Raw genomic sequence first — 17,003 nt, 5'->3', positions numbered from 1 at the left:
TATTTTACAATCGTAAGGAATCTACAGTACAGGACAGTACTATTTGCAGCCAGCTTTCACTGTTGTTCCTCTAAATTTGAACGTATGCTCTACTTACTTGTAAAGACGCCTCTCGATATTATTTCTTGAAAACGCCTTGTTGGTGGCTCTTGACCGGCCTGTGTATCGCTGAGCAATTCATGTCCATCCTCTCGCTTTTGACGGTGATCCTCAACTTGTTGAGCTCGATGATCGTAACCTTTGACCTCCCGAGGATCGCCATCGTCATAACGATTGGCATCATTCAAGTCATAGTCAAAACCTTTGCTCTTCCGAAGATCGCCATCTTTCATGTCAAAACCTTTGATCTTCTGAAGATCGCCATAGTCATCATTATCGCCGACCAGTTGAGGCTGTAGACAAAATAAATCGTCTGGTCAACCATGGTTCATTCTTTGAAAAGGGTGCTTATCAGTTTGCTTACATTAGACTTTCGCAATATGATGCCCAAGAAAGTGTGTCGAGTTCGCCTACACTAAATTTTGCATTTCGAGAATATGTAATGTACCGGTTTTACTGTTATAATCTAAATTAAAGGAGGGATACAAACCTTTTCAAGTGCATAGTCAGTCTCAACAGAGAACTTCAATGGCCTAGATATAAGGTCAGCTGTGCAACACTTCTCCCGTAACTCCAAAAATTCACTAGACAGCTGCCGAATCTGGCGACGACCGCTTGCTATTTCGTTTTGCATGGTGAAAACCACAGCGCTCAGTATTGAGGCCCATATAGACAGTGCTATGACCAACGCGACGGCGATCTTGAAAATATTTGGATTATGCCAGCGTTGGCTGTTGCCTTGCTCCGACTTCGGCGTCGAGCCTATCGCGGCATTCAAGGTGGAAATGCGACCCGATTGCTTGTTCATGTTTTTACGCAAATGCAATGCTGTTATAAGTTGTTGCGGCGCTCTCAGCGCGATCTTGAATGCCTCGGCTGCGATTTAGTTGTCGAGGCACTGTTTCTAGGTTTGTACTATTGGCGCAGTGAACAGGCACTTCTTGGCAAGCGGTCCGATAAACATTTCTCAGAATGGGACTCCTTATCTGTAGAAACTGACCCCCTGCCAACACTTGCATACTTACAGCTGTAGAGCTTGTGGAGCACAAAGTATGGCATCGATATTGACTGGCGACCGTTACCGATGTGCTGATATCGAAGAGGCGGGGATCAATGTTTCGTTCGGAAAAAATACCAACAGAGTTGTGCTCATGTGTTTACTTTCGAATCCAGAATCTCGATGTTAAGTAGTCGGACTTAAGACATTGAAGAAATAATATGGAAGAGGTCAGTATATAAGCTCGGTAAGGTTAATATCCCTGGGCGTATTAGAACCAAAATTGTCTGGGCAACATGTGGATAGGTAAGGACAGGTGATGCCCCATGATAAAAACACTAAGTGCATGTAACAAGTGAACATACCTGATGACATCAGCAGAGATAGAAACAGAAAATGATTTCAATAAGTAAAAATACGCTAATTCTGCACTGTAAAGTTGAGTGTTCAAGGATAGAACACCAATTAAACGCCTTTTTGTAACACTTTTTGAACGCGTCCAGACGTTCAGAAATTTAACACTATGTGTTCAACCAACGTTCAATTTTTGAACACACGTGTGCAGATTTTGAACACTATGTGTTCATCAGACATTATATTGAACACATGGTGTTCCATATCTGAACACACGTTGCACATGAAATGTGTTCAAAAAATTGAACGCATTTACGCGTTCAAAGGGCTGTAACACTTTTTGAACGCATGGATGCCGTTCAACGATAAGTGCGTTAAAGGATTGAACACATGATATGCACTTGTTGAACACATTAACTATTGGCGTTCAGGGGGTGTTTAAGCCTGGAAGAAACATAACGGACCACTGATATTCAGTAAAATTATTTTATTCTAAAAATACACAAAAATTAGTTAAGTAAAATACAATTATTTAGTGTAAAATGGGAAAATAAGCATGGCCACTTTGTAAAGTTTGTCAGAGGAAAACACCAACGGTGTAAACATCTTCCTATCAAAACATAAACAAAAGAAAATCTTTATAAACACTGTCGATCGTTTTCAAAATATATGAACAAAGTAATGACGAAACAGGTTTAACTTCAATATTGTGGATTACGTTATATGTTCATACTTGTAAAAACGTACAAAAATATCTGTTTTGTAAAAGCTCAAAAATTTGACGTACTTATTGTGTTGAAAACACGTATTCGTATGAAATGTTTACTCCGTTTTTGTAAGATAGTTTAAGACATTTCCTCTTGTATAGACAATTGCAAACTGGGAAAAGGGTTAGTCAAGGCTTCTCTGATGCACATGATATATAGTTGTCCACATAAATTAAACACAACATGTCAAGTTGTCACAAAGTGTCACAGTAAGACACAACATGCAGAAAGTGGGTAAAGGGGTCCTTGGAGATGTAAAACCCATTTCCTTGTCCAACAAAGTCCTTCATGAACGAAAAGATTTGTTTGTTTGTAATACCTTTAAATAAACTCTGAAATAAATGAGTGACATTTAAAAACTCTACTTCTCAGAAATAAAAAACACATTAACTAATTTTGACTTCGTTTCATAAGTTTTGTTCTATATATCAATAAGTATTTGCTGTTGAACCTGGAAATTTCAGTCCTTACTAAAATTCACTTGTAAAAGGAAACTGCAGTCTAAAACCAATGGCAACAACCTAAATGTTAGCCATTTCAACACCAATATAGCAATACAACAAGCGACTTAGACGTCGAAAGAGCTCGCAGTGTTATGTAAAGGATCTCTGACAGCTCACTTCGGGATAGCCTCACCAAAAATGGGAAAATAGCTGCAAAAAATACACAATTGAAGATTTCACCATGATTTGGACATATCAAATTGAGATCATCCAAAAAACATGTGTAGCAAATATCAAAGCTATCAGACGGGTAATTTTTAAGATACAAATTTTTTGACAAAAAATATACATTGGCCCCAAAATAAAAACTTGCATATTTCATCATAACTTGAATATATCACATTCTGATGATTCCCTATGTCTTAAAAATGTCTGAAATATCTTTTATGTCTCTCAAATACAAATTTGCATATTTCTGCATAATTTGAACAATGTGAAAAAGCTATCCGCAGAGACTTATGTCAAAAATATCAAAGCTGTTCATTCAGTAGTTTTGAAGAAGATTTTTAAAGATTTTTTGACCAAAAACGAAAAAAATTGCCATGCAAAATAAAAATTTGAATATTTCATCACAACTAGCACAAATTTTAAGAAGGTCATTCTTAGGGACATGTTTACCAAATATTGAAGACGTCGAACAACCAGTAAGACAGAAGAAGATTTTTTGCCAAAAAATAGCAAAATTCGCCTCAAAAATACAAATTTGCGTATTTCACCATAACTTGAACATATATGATTAGGGTAATCTCTGGGAACCTGTACTCCAAATATTAAAGGAATCGTACTGGCCGTTTTGAAGAAAAAGCTTTGGATGTAAAAATTTGAGGAAGATGCCTCTCACATTCACCTATTAGATAAGCTCTGCGTCGCTAAAAGCAAAGCCAAAAAACAGTAACAAATCGAGAACAAAAGACGTGTTGATCTACAATACAAAATAATCTAAGATTTGGTAGCAGGCTATGATCAACTAAATGTTACTGGAACATAAGCCTTCAAAGACGTGACGTCTCATTCATCAGATGCAAGGGTGTAATTAAGAATTGAAGCAGAGAGCGACAGAAAATTCAGAGTGAAAATTTCAGAAAATTCAGAAATTCAGAGTGTACATTTTTCACTCTGAATTTTCTGTCGCTTTCTGCTTTAATTCTTCATTTCACCAATGCATCTGATAAGGGAGACTACACGTATTTGAAAGCTTATTCTCCAGTAACATTCAGTTGATCATAGCGTTCTACCAAAGCTTAGATAAATTCAGAACAAAAATACAGAAACTTATCAAAATTCAGTTACTCACCCTTGGAAGTTTAAATCTACATTAAAGATGAACTGAGGTTTTCAAGCCTGTTTCCAGACAGATACCTCTATACTCATCTTCTTCAATTTCTGTCCCATCAGTTTCTGTAATAACTCTTCGAATACCAGGTAAATCCAACTTTTCACATCCTGAAAATAATGCAACAATAGGTAATATGGCGACATGAGACTTTAAATGAAAGACAAGGTGGCCTTATTAGGTTCAGGAAAAGGGGTGACTTTAGTATACAGTGCCTCTTTTCGATACTGTTACAAAATATTGGCTTCTTCTTGTCATCAACTGATGAAAAGTAAAAGAAAGGCCAACTCTCATATGCTAAAACAATAAAGAGTTTACACTCTGGGATGTTTAACTAATGTTTTACTAGAAGACATGTGTTAGCTGTGATTACGCAGTGGTGTGTGGCATATCGATCGCGCTTGGATCAAGGGTCATCGCCACAGTTTTGCGGTGATGACCCTTGACCCGAGTGCGATCGATACGCCATGGCCCAAAACACTGCTGCGTATTGATAGCTAGTGTATGGTATACAAGCCACTGAAAGAAAAAAGGTTTCTTCACGTATTTTAGCTATTCCAAAGTAACTACACAAATAATTTCAAAGGATAATAATATAGATGTTTCAAAATTCAACACCTTTTACTATTTTGGAGAGAAAACTTACCATTTCTGGTCTTGCTTCCGCACGATCACGACTTCAGCGTGCGTTTACTAGAAAAATGTCGCAACTTCCGTTTTGATGCATGACGGGATAAGAAAAGGCACCAAACTTGAACACCAAGTGTTAAGGAGTAGAACGCCTCTTGCACGCCGATGTTAAAATTAAAACGTTCATGGTGGTTATCTGATTTTCTTTTCCAAATTTCCAAATTTCAACCCGTAATAAACCTGTAAAATTATTTTTTATACTTTCTTTTTTAGGAAAAACATGCTTTCAGTAATTATAGACCGGAGATATTTTTCACTTAGTGGGAAATTCGCTACATCAAAATCCGTGTACGTTTGCCTAACATCGATGCAGTAGTAGATTTAATATAGCCATTGTAAAGTAAAAAACACTAAAGATTGTTAATTGTATTACAGTATTGCAAAATTTCTGTAATGCTTAGTTTTTGAACACTTGAAGGAGATGGTTGTTAACACTACGTGTTCAGGTCTAGAACATCATTGTTAAAAATATGAACACTAGTGTTAACAATATGAACACTAGCCGTTCAAATTTGAACACCGACATCTACATTTTGAACGCGTAAAGACGCGTCTGGCGTCCGCTATTTTTACAGTGTGTGGTAACCGGGAACCAAGTACACTGTAAAGTTAAGTGTTCAAGGATAGAACACCAATTAAACGCCTTTTTGTAACACTTTTTGAACGCCTCTAGACGTTCAGAAATTTAACACTACGTGTTCAACCAACGTTCAATTTTTGAACACACGTGTGCAGATTTTGAACGCTACGTGTTCATCAGACATTATATTGAACACCATGGTGTTCCATATCTGAACACACGTTGCACAGGAAATGTGTTCAAAAAATTGAACGCTTTTACGCGTTCAAAGGGCTGTAACACTTTTTGAACGCATGGACGCCGTTCAACGATAAGTGTGTTAAAGGCTAGAACACATGATGCGCGCTTGTTGAACACCTTTAATTTTGGGCGTTCACGGGGTGTTCAAGCCTTGAAATAACATTACAGACCATTAATATCCAGTAAAATTATTTTATTCTAAAAATACACGAAACATTTCTAGAGTAAAATACAATAATTTACTGTAAAATGGGCAAATAAACATTGCAAATTTGTATGTAAAGTTTGTCAGAGGAAAAAACCAACAGTGTTAACACCTTCCTATCAAAAACATAAGCAATAAAAATCACCATATTGTGGATTACGTTTTATGTTCATACTTGTTTAAAACGTACAAAAGTCATCCGAAAAAGCTCAAAATTTGGCATACTTATTGTCTTGAAAAGACGTACATGTATGAAATGCATACACTATTTCTGTAAGATGGTTTCTTGAAGACATTTCCTCTTGTATAGACAATTGTAAATTTTGAAGAAAAAAGAAGTTAGTCAAGGCTTCTCTGGTTCACATGGTATATAGTTGTCAACACTAAAGTAAACACAACATGTCAAGTTGTCAAAGTGTCACAGTAAAGCACAACATGCAGAAAGTGGGGAAAGGTGGTCCTTGGCAGGGTAAAAGCTATTTCCTTGTCCAACAAAGTCCTTCATAAACAAAGAGGTTTGTTTGTTTGATATATATTTAAATAAACCCTGAAATAAATGGGTGACATTTCAATAATATACTTCTCAGAAATTTAAAACATATTCATAAAGACCTATCAAATTCTGGTTTACCCTGCTATTAATTTTTATACAATTTTTTTTTACCAAAAATGGTAAAAATCACCCTTAAAATGGAGAAAATGTACATTTCATCATAACTTGAATATATCACATTCTGGTAATCCCTAATGTCGTAAAAATGCAAAGCAGCAAATTTCTGCATAATTTGAACAATTTGAAAAAGACTATCAGTAGAGATCTATGTCCTAAATATCAAAGCTGTTCGATTAGCAGTTTTGAAAAAGACTTTTCAAAGATTTTTTGACCAAATATGACAAAAATTGCCATGAAATATAAAAAATTGAATATTTCATCACAACTACCACAAATTTGACTAAGGTCATTTTTAGGGACATGTTTACCAAATATTGAAGACGTCAGTAAAATAGAAGAAAATTTTTGCCAAAAAATAGCAAAATTAGCCTAAAAATATAAATTTGCATATTTCATCATAATTTTAACATATCTGATTAGGGTAATCCCTTGGGACCTGTAATCCAAATATTAAAGGATTCGTACAGGTTGCTTTGAAGAAAAACCTTTGGATGTACAAATTTGAGGACAATGCTACACATCCACCTGTTTAGCTGACACCAAAGCTAAAAACCAGTTGCTAAGTACAGGGGACGTGTTGAGCTACAATACAAAATAATCTACGGTTTGGTAGCAGGCTATGATCAACTAAATGTTACAAGGGCATAAGCTTTCAAAGACGTGAAGTCTCCTTCATCAGATGCAAGGGGGATAAAAAATTGAAGCAGAAAGTGACAGAAAATTCAGAGTGAAAATTTCAGAAAAGTCAGTAATTCAGAGTGGACATTTTTATTCTGAATGGTCTGTCGCTTTCAGCTTTAATTTAAATAAGGGAGACTACACGTCTGTGAAAGCTTATTCTCCGGCAACATTTAGTTGATCATAGCATGCTACCAAAGCTTAGATTAATTCAGAACAAAAATACAGAAATTTATCAAAATTCAGTTACTGGCCCTTGGAAGTTTAAAATCTACATTAGAGATGAACTGAGGTTCTCAAGCTTGTTTCCAGACAGCTACACTCATCTTCTTCGTTATCTGTACCACCAGCTTCTATAACAACTCTTCGATTTTCAGTTAAATCCAACTTTTTACATCCTGAAAAAAATGCAACAATAGGTAATATGGCGAGATGAGACTTTAAATGAAAGACAAGGGGCTGATTAGGTTAAGGAAATGGGGAGACTTTCATATGCAGTGCCTCTCTTCAATACTGTTACAAAATATTTGCTGATTCTTGTCAGCAACTGATTAAAATAAAAAAGCCAAACTCTCATATGCTGAAACAATACATTATATACTCTACGATGTTTAACTGATATTTTACATGCGATATGTTTACTAAAAGGCATGTGTTAGCTGTGATTACGCAGCGGTACTATGCAAGGCGTATCGATCGCGCTCAGGTCAAGGGTTTTCGCTACAGTTGTGCTGCGATGACCCTTGACCCGAGTGAGATCGATCGATAGGCCATGGCCAAAAGTACCACTGCGTAGTCACAGCTAGCTGTTGGTATTGCAGCCACTGAAAGAAAAAAGGTTTCTCCACGTAGTTAAGCTCTTTCAAGGTACAATACAATTAATTTCAAAGAACGATAATATAGACGCTTCAAAAATCTAATACCTTTTACTATTTTGGAGAGGAAACTTACCCTTTCTGGTCTTGCTTCCGCACGATCACGACTTCAGGGTGCGCTTACAAGAAAAATGTCGCAACTTCCGTTTTGATGCATCATGGGATAGGAAAAGACACCAAACATGAACACCAAGTGTTTAGAAGTAGAACGCCTCTTGCACGCCGATGTTAAAATTAAAACGTTCATGGTGGTTTTCTGATTTTCTTTTCTAATTTTTAAACTTTCAACCCGTAATAAACGTGTAAAATTATTTTGTATACTTTCTTTTTTAGAAAAAACATGCTTTCAGCAATTGTAGGCCGGAAATATTTTTCACTTAGTGTGAAATTCGTTACACCAAAATCCGTGTACGTTTACCGGACAGTGAAGCAATAGTAAATTTGATATAGCCATAGTAAAGTAAAAAACACAAAAGACTGTTAATTGTTTCACAGTATTGTAAAATTTCTGTGATGCTGAGTTTTTGCACACTTGAAGGAGATCGTTGTTAACACATAGTGTTCAGGTTTAGAACATCATTGTTAATATTATGAACACTAGTGTTACAAATATGAACACTAGCCGTTCAAATTTGAACACCGACATGTACATTTTGAACGCGTAAAGACGCGTCTAGCGTCCGCTATTTTTACAGTGTATGTTTGGCAACACCTAGTACCTCCTCATAGTCCTGAGAAGGACATAGATTGCACCTTCGAGGGCGAGTTAGAAATGGTCTCGAGTTGCCAAAGAGTCAACGGGAGGTTCTTCTATAGTACAGATTTCAACTTATTTTATTGCCATTCATTCGATTTTATGGCTGCAAATAGAACACTTCGCTTTCGTTCAATATGTTGCGTATTCCCTGATGCAATCAGCGAAGTCAGAACACCTTTCCAGCGCAAAGTGGCGACTATTTCTATAGAAAGATCTCTATATAGCTTGATCAAGTAAAAGGAGGGTACAACTTATGCTTTTCATAATCAGTTGAATTGTTTATAAAAACGAATATACATTTAGACTAAAATATATCCCTGCAGAGCAAAGTTTGCTTCGAAAATATTTTGGCAACTATACCACTTTCATAGAAAATATTCATGTTAAGGTTAGTCAAAACAATTTGAACATTTGGGTATAAACTATCCATGCCTTGTAAAATCCGTTAAAATTGTTAGATAGCAACGCGGAAAATGTAGTGTGTTGTAATTTTGACCGCCCACCCACGAAGGTATTGATCCATTCCTAGCCTTCCATAACAGCTCAGTATGCGACTTGGGACTTTTACTTTGAGCAACCCTTTTCTGATTTTTGCGGTCCAAAGAATGTGTCCCTCTTTGTCAAAATGGAAGTTTGACTAATCTTTTGAAAGCGCTGCGGCCCCTCTGTTGTGACATATGGGTGGATCTAAGCTATCATTCATGTGTCACATTATATTATTGTCACATGGCACAGTCGACAGAGTAGGAGAGTGTAAGGAGCGCCATCGAGCGATGGACCTTCAATATAGTCTACCTTGGGACTCGTGAAAATATTACACTGGCAAGTCCAATCTCCCTTCCAATTTTACTACCAGTTGATATACACTGAAGAATTTTTTGCTCTTGGCAGCATATTCGGAATGTCTCAGATGTTCAATTTATCTTCCAAATAGTTTTTGAATGATTCCAAATAAGTTCCTTGAAAAACTACCTCTGTTCCAGGACAAAGCAAATCAGTTGAAGCCACCAATGTTGTTTATTTTCCTCTATGCTTTTTTTCGAACTCTATCGCACCGAATGTCACGTATTTAATACGTATACTAGCAAATTTGAGTATTCTTTGTCAGGAGAAGTTCCTTCAAGTTCTTTGAGGATAAAACGTCTCTTCCATCAACATGATTAGAATTAATTTGGGATAATTGGATGGTGAAGTAATGTCTGTTTAATATGCAAATTTAAGCTCATCTGCTTGTCCTTTTACTTGTTTTTTATGAGTAATTTGTAATATTGCAACATTCAGCTATAGGGCACCTAACACTTTTGAGAAATTTGAAAAATATGAAAATCCAATTATCCCAAAATTGTTCAAATTGACATGTTCTTTTCCTTTTTAGATACAAATCTCAGTGATTCAAAATAGTGCATCCAGTCTAATGAAAGTCAGCCGGTATAACGATCTTGCAGTGATCCCCAAGGCTTTTCCACTTCCTAAATGTATATATATATATATATATATATATATATATATATATATATATATATATATATATATATATATATATATATATATATATATATATATATATATATATATATATATATATATAATAACACAAATTTCCATACATGCTATGCCTGTATTGCCATTCTCCTTTTCTTTAGACGGTACTAATATGAACCCGTATTTTAACATGTTAAAATACGAATTATATTTTCACTATAACCGAACTACTTACAGCTACGCGTAAGCGTGACCTTTGCTGGTATGTGTAACCTCTGTTGGTATGTTCATATGTACATGTAAAACAGCTGACTTATGACACTCCGAAACGTCACTGTGATTGTGGTCAAAATTTTGTTGTTTGCAGTAAGTTCGCGGCCATTGCACTAAGGTACAAGTACAGTTGTACAAAAAACATACAAACGAACGCATTGTAAATTTGTATGTTTTGCCGACCCGACACCTTTCATCATTCACGGCTGGCCCCATACGGTGCCATGTTTGATCTATGTAGCCGACAATGAGATGCTAAAGGTATGCGTAGTGTACAAGTTTAAGGTCTCCTCGACTAACTTTCAGCTGGTTGCTCACTTTCTACCATTTTTATTGTATTTTATACAATGTCACAGACTTATTCTACCAACAACTTAAAACTGACATTGATTTTGTAGCTCATTCTTTACTATTTTTCGTAGTATTTGATAGCCGGTACCACACAGTTCGTGTTCGTGTCGGCTACATAGACGATCTGCCAAACTTGTCTACGCTGCTGAAGATTACGGTCCCTGCCTGTTGACAGTGCATCATGAAAGAACCGATATACGACAAGTTTCCTGTTAACGAGTTTAAGTATCCAGGTGGTGAATTAGGGAGCATTCGTTATTTACGGGAGGGGGGGGCTGGTGGAAATCAGGGGGGGGGGTTGACTTTTACAAAACCGCTTTTTAGGGGGGGTCAAATTTTACAATCAATGATTGAAGGGGGGGTCAAATTTTACAAAGGTTTGTATTGAGTTATGGAAAACAAAATTGACTTTGGAATTTCACCGAAATGTTGCTTGTGTAACCGATGTTTTGAGACGGCAGAATAATAACCGACCGAAGCTCAGCCAAATTTATTTCTCTAGCAGGGCCAACAAGTCCGAGACTGGCGTTAACCTTTCTAGAGCAGCAACAGAGCATGTAGCCCTGAGTACAGGTCTGTGTGTTCCTGGCGTATACGGCCTCCACCACAGCCCTGCAAAGGTCTATGGAGATAACTGGGGTCTCTGCAGCGAGATTCAAAATGGGGATCTCCATGGGTAAACAACTTGTCGAGTATGTTATGTTTCAGAAAATGAGCCATATAATGCTGGGAACACACGTGCACACACCTGTACACAGGGCTACACATATGGGGGCCCGTTCTGGTCAAAATTATGTTTTATTAATTTTAGTATGTTAGAATTAATTTTATGTAGACTGGAATTAATTTATTAGCACCTTGAATTAATTGTATGTTTCTTTTAATTAATTTTTATATGCTTTAATTAATTTTGTGTAGTCATGCCGAATTAATTTTATGTGTTCCAATTAATTATTTCTGCTTATCTTTGCTGTAATTAATTTTATGTAGTCTAGAATTAATTTTGCTGACATTTCAAATTATTTATATGCTTTTAAGTGCCGGAATTAATTTTATGTACTCTAGATTTAATATCTTAATTCCTTCTATTGATTTTGGGTTCAAAATGTTTTCACATGCTGCAATTAATTTAATGTGTGCTAGAATTAATTTCTACTAGTGTCTTGAATGAATTTTGTGTTCGGTCGAAGTAATTATGTGAGTTCGCTCGAATTAATTATGTGTTTGAGCGAATTAATTATATGTGTTCACTCGAATTAATTATATGTGTTTGCTCGAATTAATTGGTCGGGCTTCGCTCTATGGGCAATCACATACACGATCCCTCAGACAGGAGACACTACAAAAGTTTTTGTGATCAGTTTATTGATTTCCATTTTCACAGATCAGGGTTCGAGCGCCTGAATAATACCACTCCGGTCGGGAGCCGCCATATTGATTTAAGAAAGCGTGCGCAAAGGACTGTGGGATCGGCCGAAAATAATTCGAGCAAACTCATATAATTAATTCGAGCAAACACGTATAATTAATTCGAGCGAACACATATCACTAATTCGAGCAAACACATAATTAATTCGAGCGAACTCACATAATTACTTCGACCGAACACAAAATTAATTCAAGACACTAGTAGAAATTAATTCTAGCACACATTAAATTAATTGCAGCACGTGAAAACATTTTGAACCCAAAATCAACTGAAGGAATTAAGATATTCAAACTAGAGTACATAAAATTAATTCCGGCATGCACATAAAAAACATATAAATAATTTGAAATGTCAGCAAAATTAATTCTAGACTACATAAAATTAATTACAGCAAAGATAAGCAGAAATAATTAATTGGAACACATAAAATTAATTCGGCATGACTACACAAAATTAATTAAAGCTTATAAAAATTAATTACAAGAAACATACAATTAATTCGAGAAGCTAGTAATTTAATTCTAGTCTACATAAAATTAATTCTAATATACTAAAATTAATAAAACATAATTTTGACCAGAACGGGCCCCCATACTACCCAGCATGGGGCATGAAATGAAGAACCAACACACAGTCATATAATGTAACAAACAACTTCTGTATATTACTATATTGTGTCAAATATCGGGGTCTACATATAAAATAGTAAAACCGTACTTCAAAACTATAAATATTACTCCATGGTAACAGTAACCGTACTGATCGACCTCCCGACGGCAGGAGTCGAACACACTTTCAGAACAAAAACTCTGTTCAAACCTTTTCTAAATGCTTAACAATTTCTATGGAAAACTTAACGTTACCGCAGAGGTACCTCAGACTTGACCACGCGGCTGGGAAACACAAATAGTTCACACGCGACTTTAACTAATGTTCGATGATGAGCACAATTGTAAGTCCCGTGTAATGTCTGCACATGAAAGTCGGCGACAACACACGCAATGCACTGCTAAGCAGCGTCCAGTTCAGCTACCACGGGAGCAGCCATCTTAGATCTTTGTTTACACTTCCGCTCGGGACATGCCGAACTAATCTGAAGTCTTCCTCTGCTAATTCCGCGCATCGACAAAAGTTCAGTAGAACGATCATAAATAATGTTCTCATGACAATCTCAGACATCTGACTGAACTCATAAACGGAATAAAGTTCACAGTTAACACACAATTTGCTGCAGAAAGATCAGCTTTCAACTTGCGGTGATATTATCATCTTAGCGTGCAGTGCGTATATTGCAAATATACGGCACGGCTTTCACTTGTGTGAGCAATGTTTGTTCCATCGACTAAAGTAGAGGATGGCGTAGGGTTTAAATAAACAGTCCGATCCGCATAAAATTCGATCTCTGCCACTCACCGGTTTCTTTACATATCTGCTGACTTGAGTAAGACTCAAAATAGAGAAATATCTGACTTAAAAAGCACACGCTGACACTCAAACCTTCCAGTGCCAGTGCAGCATGCAACGTAAAACACTCTCTGGAAAGTTCCCATCTTGGACTCCCTAGGTATACAGTGATAACACACAAGAACTCCAAGGCAAAATAGAAAATACACAGGTCCTCCATACATAATCTATGAGAAGCTATTAGTAATTTCTTTTAAATACAAAACTAGCTAAATCTGTGTATTTATAGACTCTTGATTATTGATATTAATGTACTTGATAAGACTAGGGTAGTTACCAGTGCATGTGTGAGCAAGAAATTTGATTTTGGAATTTCACCGAATTGTTAATTCACTATCTTGTCAGAGGAAACTATGAATAATTTTTTTCCAATATAAAACTAGTTAAATCTGTGTATTTATGTACGCTTGATTATTGATATTAATTTACTTGATTAGACTAGGGTGGTAACAAGTGGATGTTTGTGCAAGAAATTTGATTTTGGAATGTCACCGAAATGTTGATTCACTATCTTGTCTATATGGAAACTATGAATAATTTTTTTCCAATATAAAACTAGTTAAATCTGTGTATTTATGTACGCTTGATTATTGATATTAATTTACTTGATTAGACTAGGGTGGTAACAAGTGGATGTTTGTGCAAGAAATTTGATTTTGGAATGTCACCGAAATGTTGATTCACTATCTTGTCTATATGGAAACTATGAATAATTTTTTTCCAATATAAAACTAGGTAAATCTGTGTATTTATGTACTCTTGATTATTGATATTAGTGTACTTGATTAGACTAGAGCAATTACAAGTTCATGTGTGTGCAAAAAATTTGATTTTGGCATTTCACCAAAAATGTTGATTCTCTAGTATGTGAGTAAACTTTTTCAGCCCGGGGCCACAGGGTGCGAAGGGTTAATGAATCAAATCTGATGAATTTTTTTTTTCATGGGGGGGGGGGTCACATTTTACAATTGATGAATTGAGGGGGGGTCAAATTTTAGAAATTTGATTTGGAGGGGGGTCGCTTTTTACGTTTCATTTGTCGCTCAAATTCCACCGCCCCCCTCCCCACTAAATAACGAATGCTCCCTTACATCGTGTACAGCCATAAATGAGCCACAAACATCCAATCACACTGAAAATACTCGCGACAAACAAAGTGCACATATTATATTTCCGATTTGTACCTGTCAGTGAGATTTACAGGTCATGATCGTGTCCGGTGGCACCGGTGCGGGTTTCGGATACATGTAAGATACTAGAAAAAGTCAAGCCTTCGTTTAGGTTGTTCAAAGAAATTTAGTTCTATTTACGCAAGCCAGTAACAAAAATATACGAGCAGACGAGGTAAATACCTTTAAAATGTTTTATTCGTGCAGCAACAAAATCACGAGCGAGTAACGACGCTACAGGCTACAGCTTACAGTATACTCACTTCACTTTTTCCTAACAAATACCTTTCTCAGGTGGTAAATATAAAAACAACGGGCGACGCGCTGACCATTAACGTTTATTTATGGGCAAAGGCGAGAGGAAAGCCAAAAATTAACGGGCGAGGCTTGCCGAGCCCGTTAATTTTGGCTTTCCTCGAGCCCGCGCCCAGTAAAATAACGTTTATGGTCAGCGGGGTGTCTGTTACTCCCATTATCAGATTCGGATTCGTTTATTGCGTTTCAAGGCCTCCGGCCCATATGAAAGGGGGTTACAGAGATTTTAAATACATGGGATAACAAAATATCTTAGAATCACATACAAAAACGTAGACAATGCATACATATCTACAGTACAATAGTAATGTTTCAGTCATGAGTTACTATATGTGAGAAAGCTATCGTTCAATGCTTAAAGGCTTTGTTAACAAAAGTACAAAGATTCAGAAGCTCATCAGATTTAGATGTGCTCATAAGTTTAAAAATTTATGAAAGTTTGGTTGCTCAAAATAAGCACGTGATAAGTATTGTTTTCTAAGTTCTGTGTAAACCGGGCATTCCAGAAGAAAATGGTATTCATCTTCTACATCTCTCTGTGAGCACAATTTACAAAATTTTAAAGTCACATCGATATCGTACCTTCTCCCTTCCTCTATTGCCAGAGGAAGGGTAGAACGGCGAAAACAAGCAAACAATTGTATAAAGCTACGAGTACATGGTAACTTAAGGTATTTTTCAGGTTCTAGCAAACTTTTAAATTGCATGTATGTACGGAGTTTTGGTTTTAAAGAAAGTTTACCATTCCAAAGTTGTCTAAAAACATCTGAAAGTCTCGTATCAAAAAGTTACAGAAACTGCTGTTTATTGCCTATCTCCTGGGCAGGCCAGGCATAACCGAAACCATATGAAAAAAGAACATTCTTTATAGAGGTTGCCCAAGGATGCAATACTTCCATTATATTATCAACGAACCCCCCAAAAACCGTCAAAATTTACGAAAATTTCCCGTGCGAACGACAACGGGGCCCAGAATTTGTCAGTGAGTAGTGCGCGCGCTGTAAAAAGTTTGCAAATCCGGATATTTTTTGAAAAAAAAAACGTGTCTAAACTTTGCCAAAAACTGCTTCATTTTATTTTGTGATTGATTATGATCTTTGTACGAATCACAATTTTCGTTTTCGCTGTAAAGTTACTATGTTTACAATATTATTCATATTCACGGGCATGTAAACAAACCATTACTGTGTATTTGTGGGCAGTAAACGTGGTTCAGCTCGACCTATTTAAAATGCGATGGACAGGGCATGGTAATATAATGTGGCATATTTGACGTCTGAGGATATGCACAATTCTTCCAGATAAACTGACTGGTACGGGTATTATATCCACTGTGCATTCATCAATGTAGCTGCTTGCTCTCAGCTGCTCATACTCGATCGAGTTCGAAATCGGACGCTGCCGCGGGCGCGAGTATTTTGACCCGATTTGGTGGGCCTCATAACTTTACTTTCGTATTTTTCAAAACACGAAAACACACTCATTTTACACACTCCAGCCTACATTTTACGTCCATCGCCATTTTAAACTCAAAATAAATCTTCTTCAAACAGTGAAAACCTGCGTTGACATCTGAATATTTAACTTGTTCGCTTTAAAAGTGTGCCATAAACCCTCCCTTGAAGCTGAATGGCCAAACAGCATAATAATATGAAGAATTGATACGGTTGTCATTACTTCTTGGGGAGTGTTCAGAATTTACCTGGGGGGGGGGGCTGGAGGATTTTCTATTTTCCTGGTGTTTTTTTACCATGGCCCCCTGGTAAATT

The 17,003-nt window shown here is 36.5% G+C and overlaps 1 protein-coding gene across 4 annotated transcripts in view; it reads right to left on the bottom strand.

Moving 5' to 3' along the window:
• Window positions 1–1,101, bottom strand: part of LOC139118872 (ectodysplasin-A-like) — a 133,875-nt gene extending 132,774 nt beyond the window's left edge. For 2 of the 4 annotated variants that reach the window (XM_070682393.1, XM_070682391.1), the window contains exons 1-2: window positions 590–1,096; window positions 98–392 (exon numbers count right to left, since the gene is read on the bottom strand). In XM_070682393.1, coding sequence (XP_070538494.1) covers window positions 98–392; window positions 590–907 — 613 coding nt within the window. In that variant the 5' untranslated portion in view covers window positions 908–1,096. Of the gene's footprint in view, window positions 1–97; window positions 393–589 lie in introns of all 4 variants that reach the window. The other 2 variants (XM_070682392.1, XM_070682390.1) reach the window with 2 other exon arrangements.
• Window positions 1,102–17,003: the final 15,902 nt, after the last annotated feature.

Source organism: Ptychodera flava, chromosome 19 (genome assembly GCF_041260155.1).
Source record: "Ptychodera flava strain L36383 chromosome 19, AS_Pfla_20210202, whole genome shotgun sequence".
In the NCBI taxonomy this organism is placed as follows: Eukaryota; Metazoa; Hemichordata; class Enteropneusta; family Ptychoderidae; genus Ptychodera; species Ptychodera flava.
Note: the sequence above shows the minus strand (reverse complement) of the source record. Positions and strands in the feature narration are given on the sequence as shown.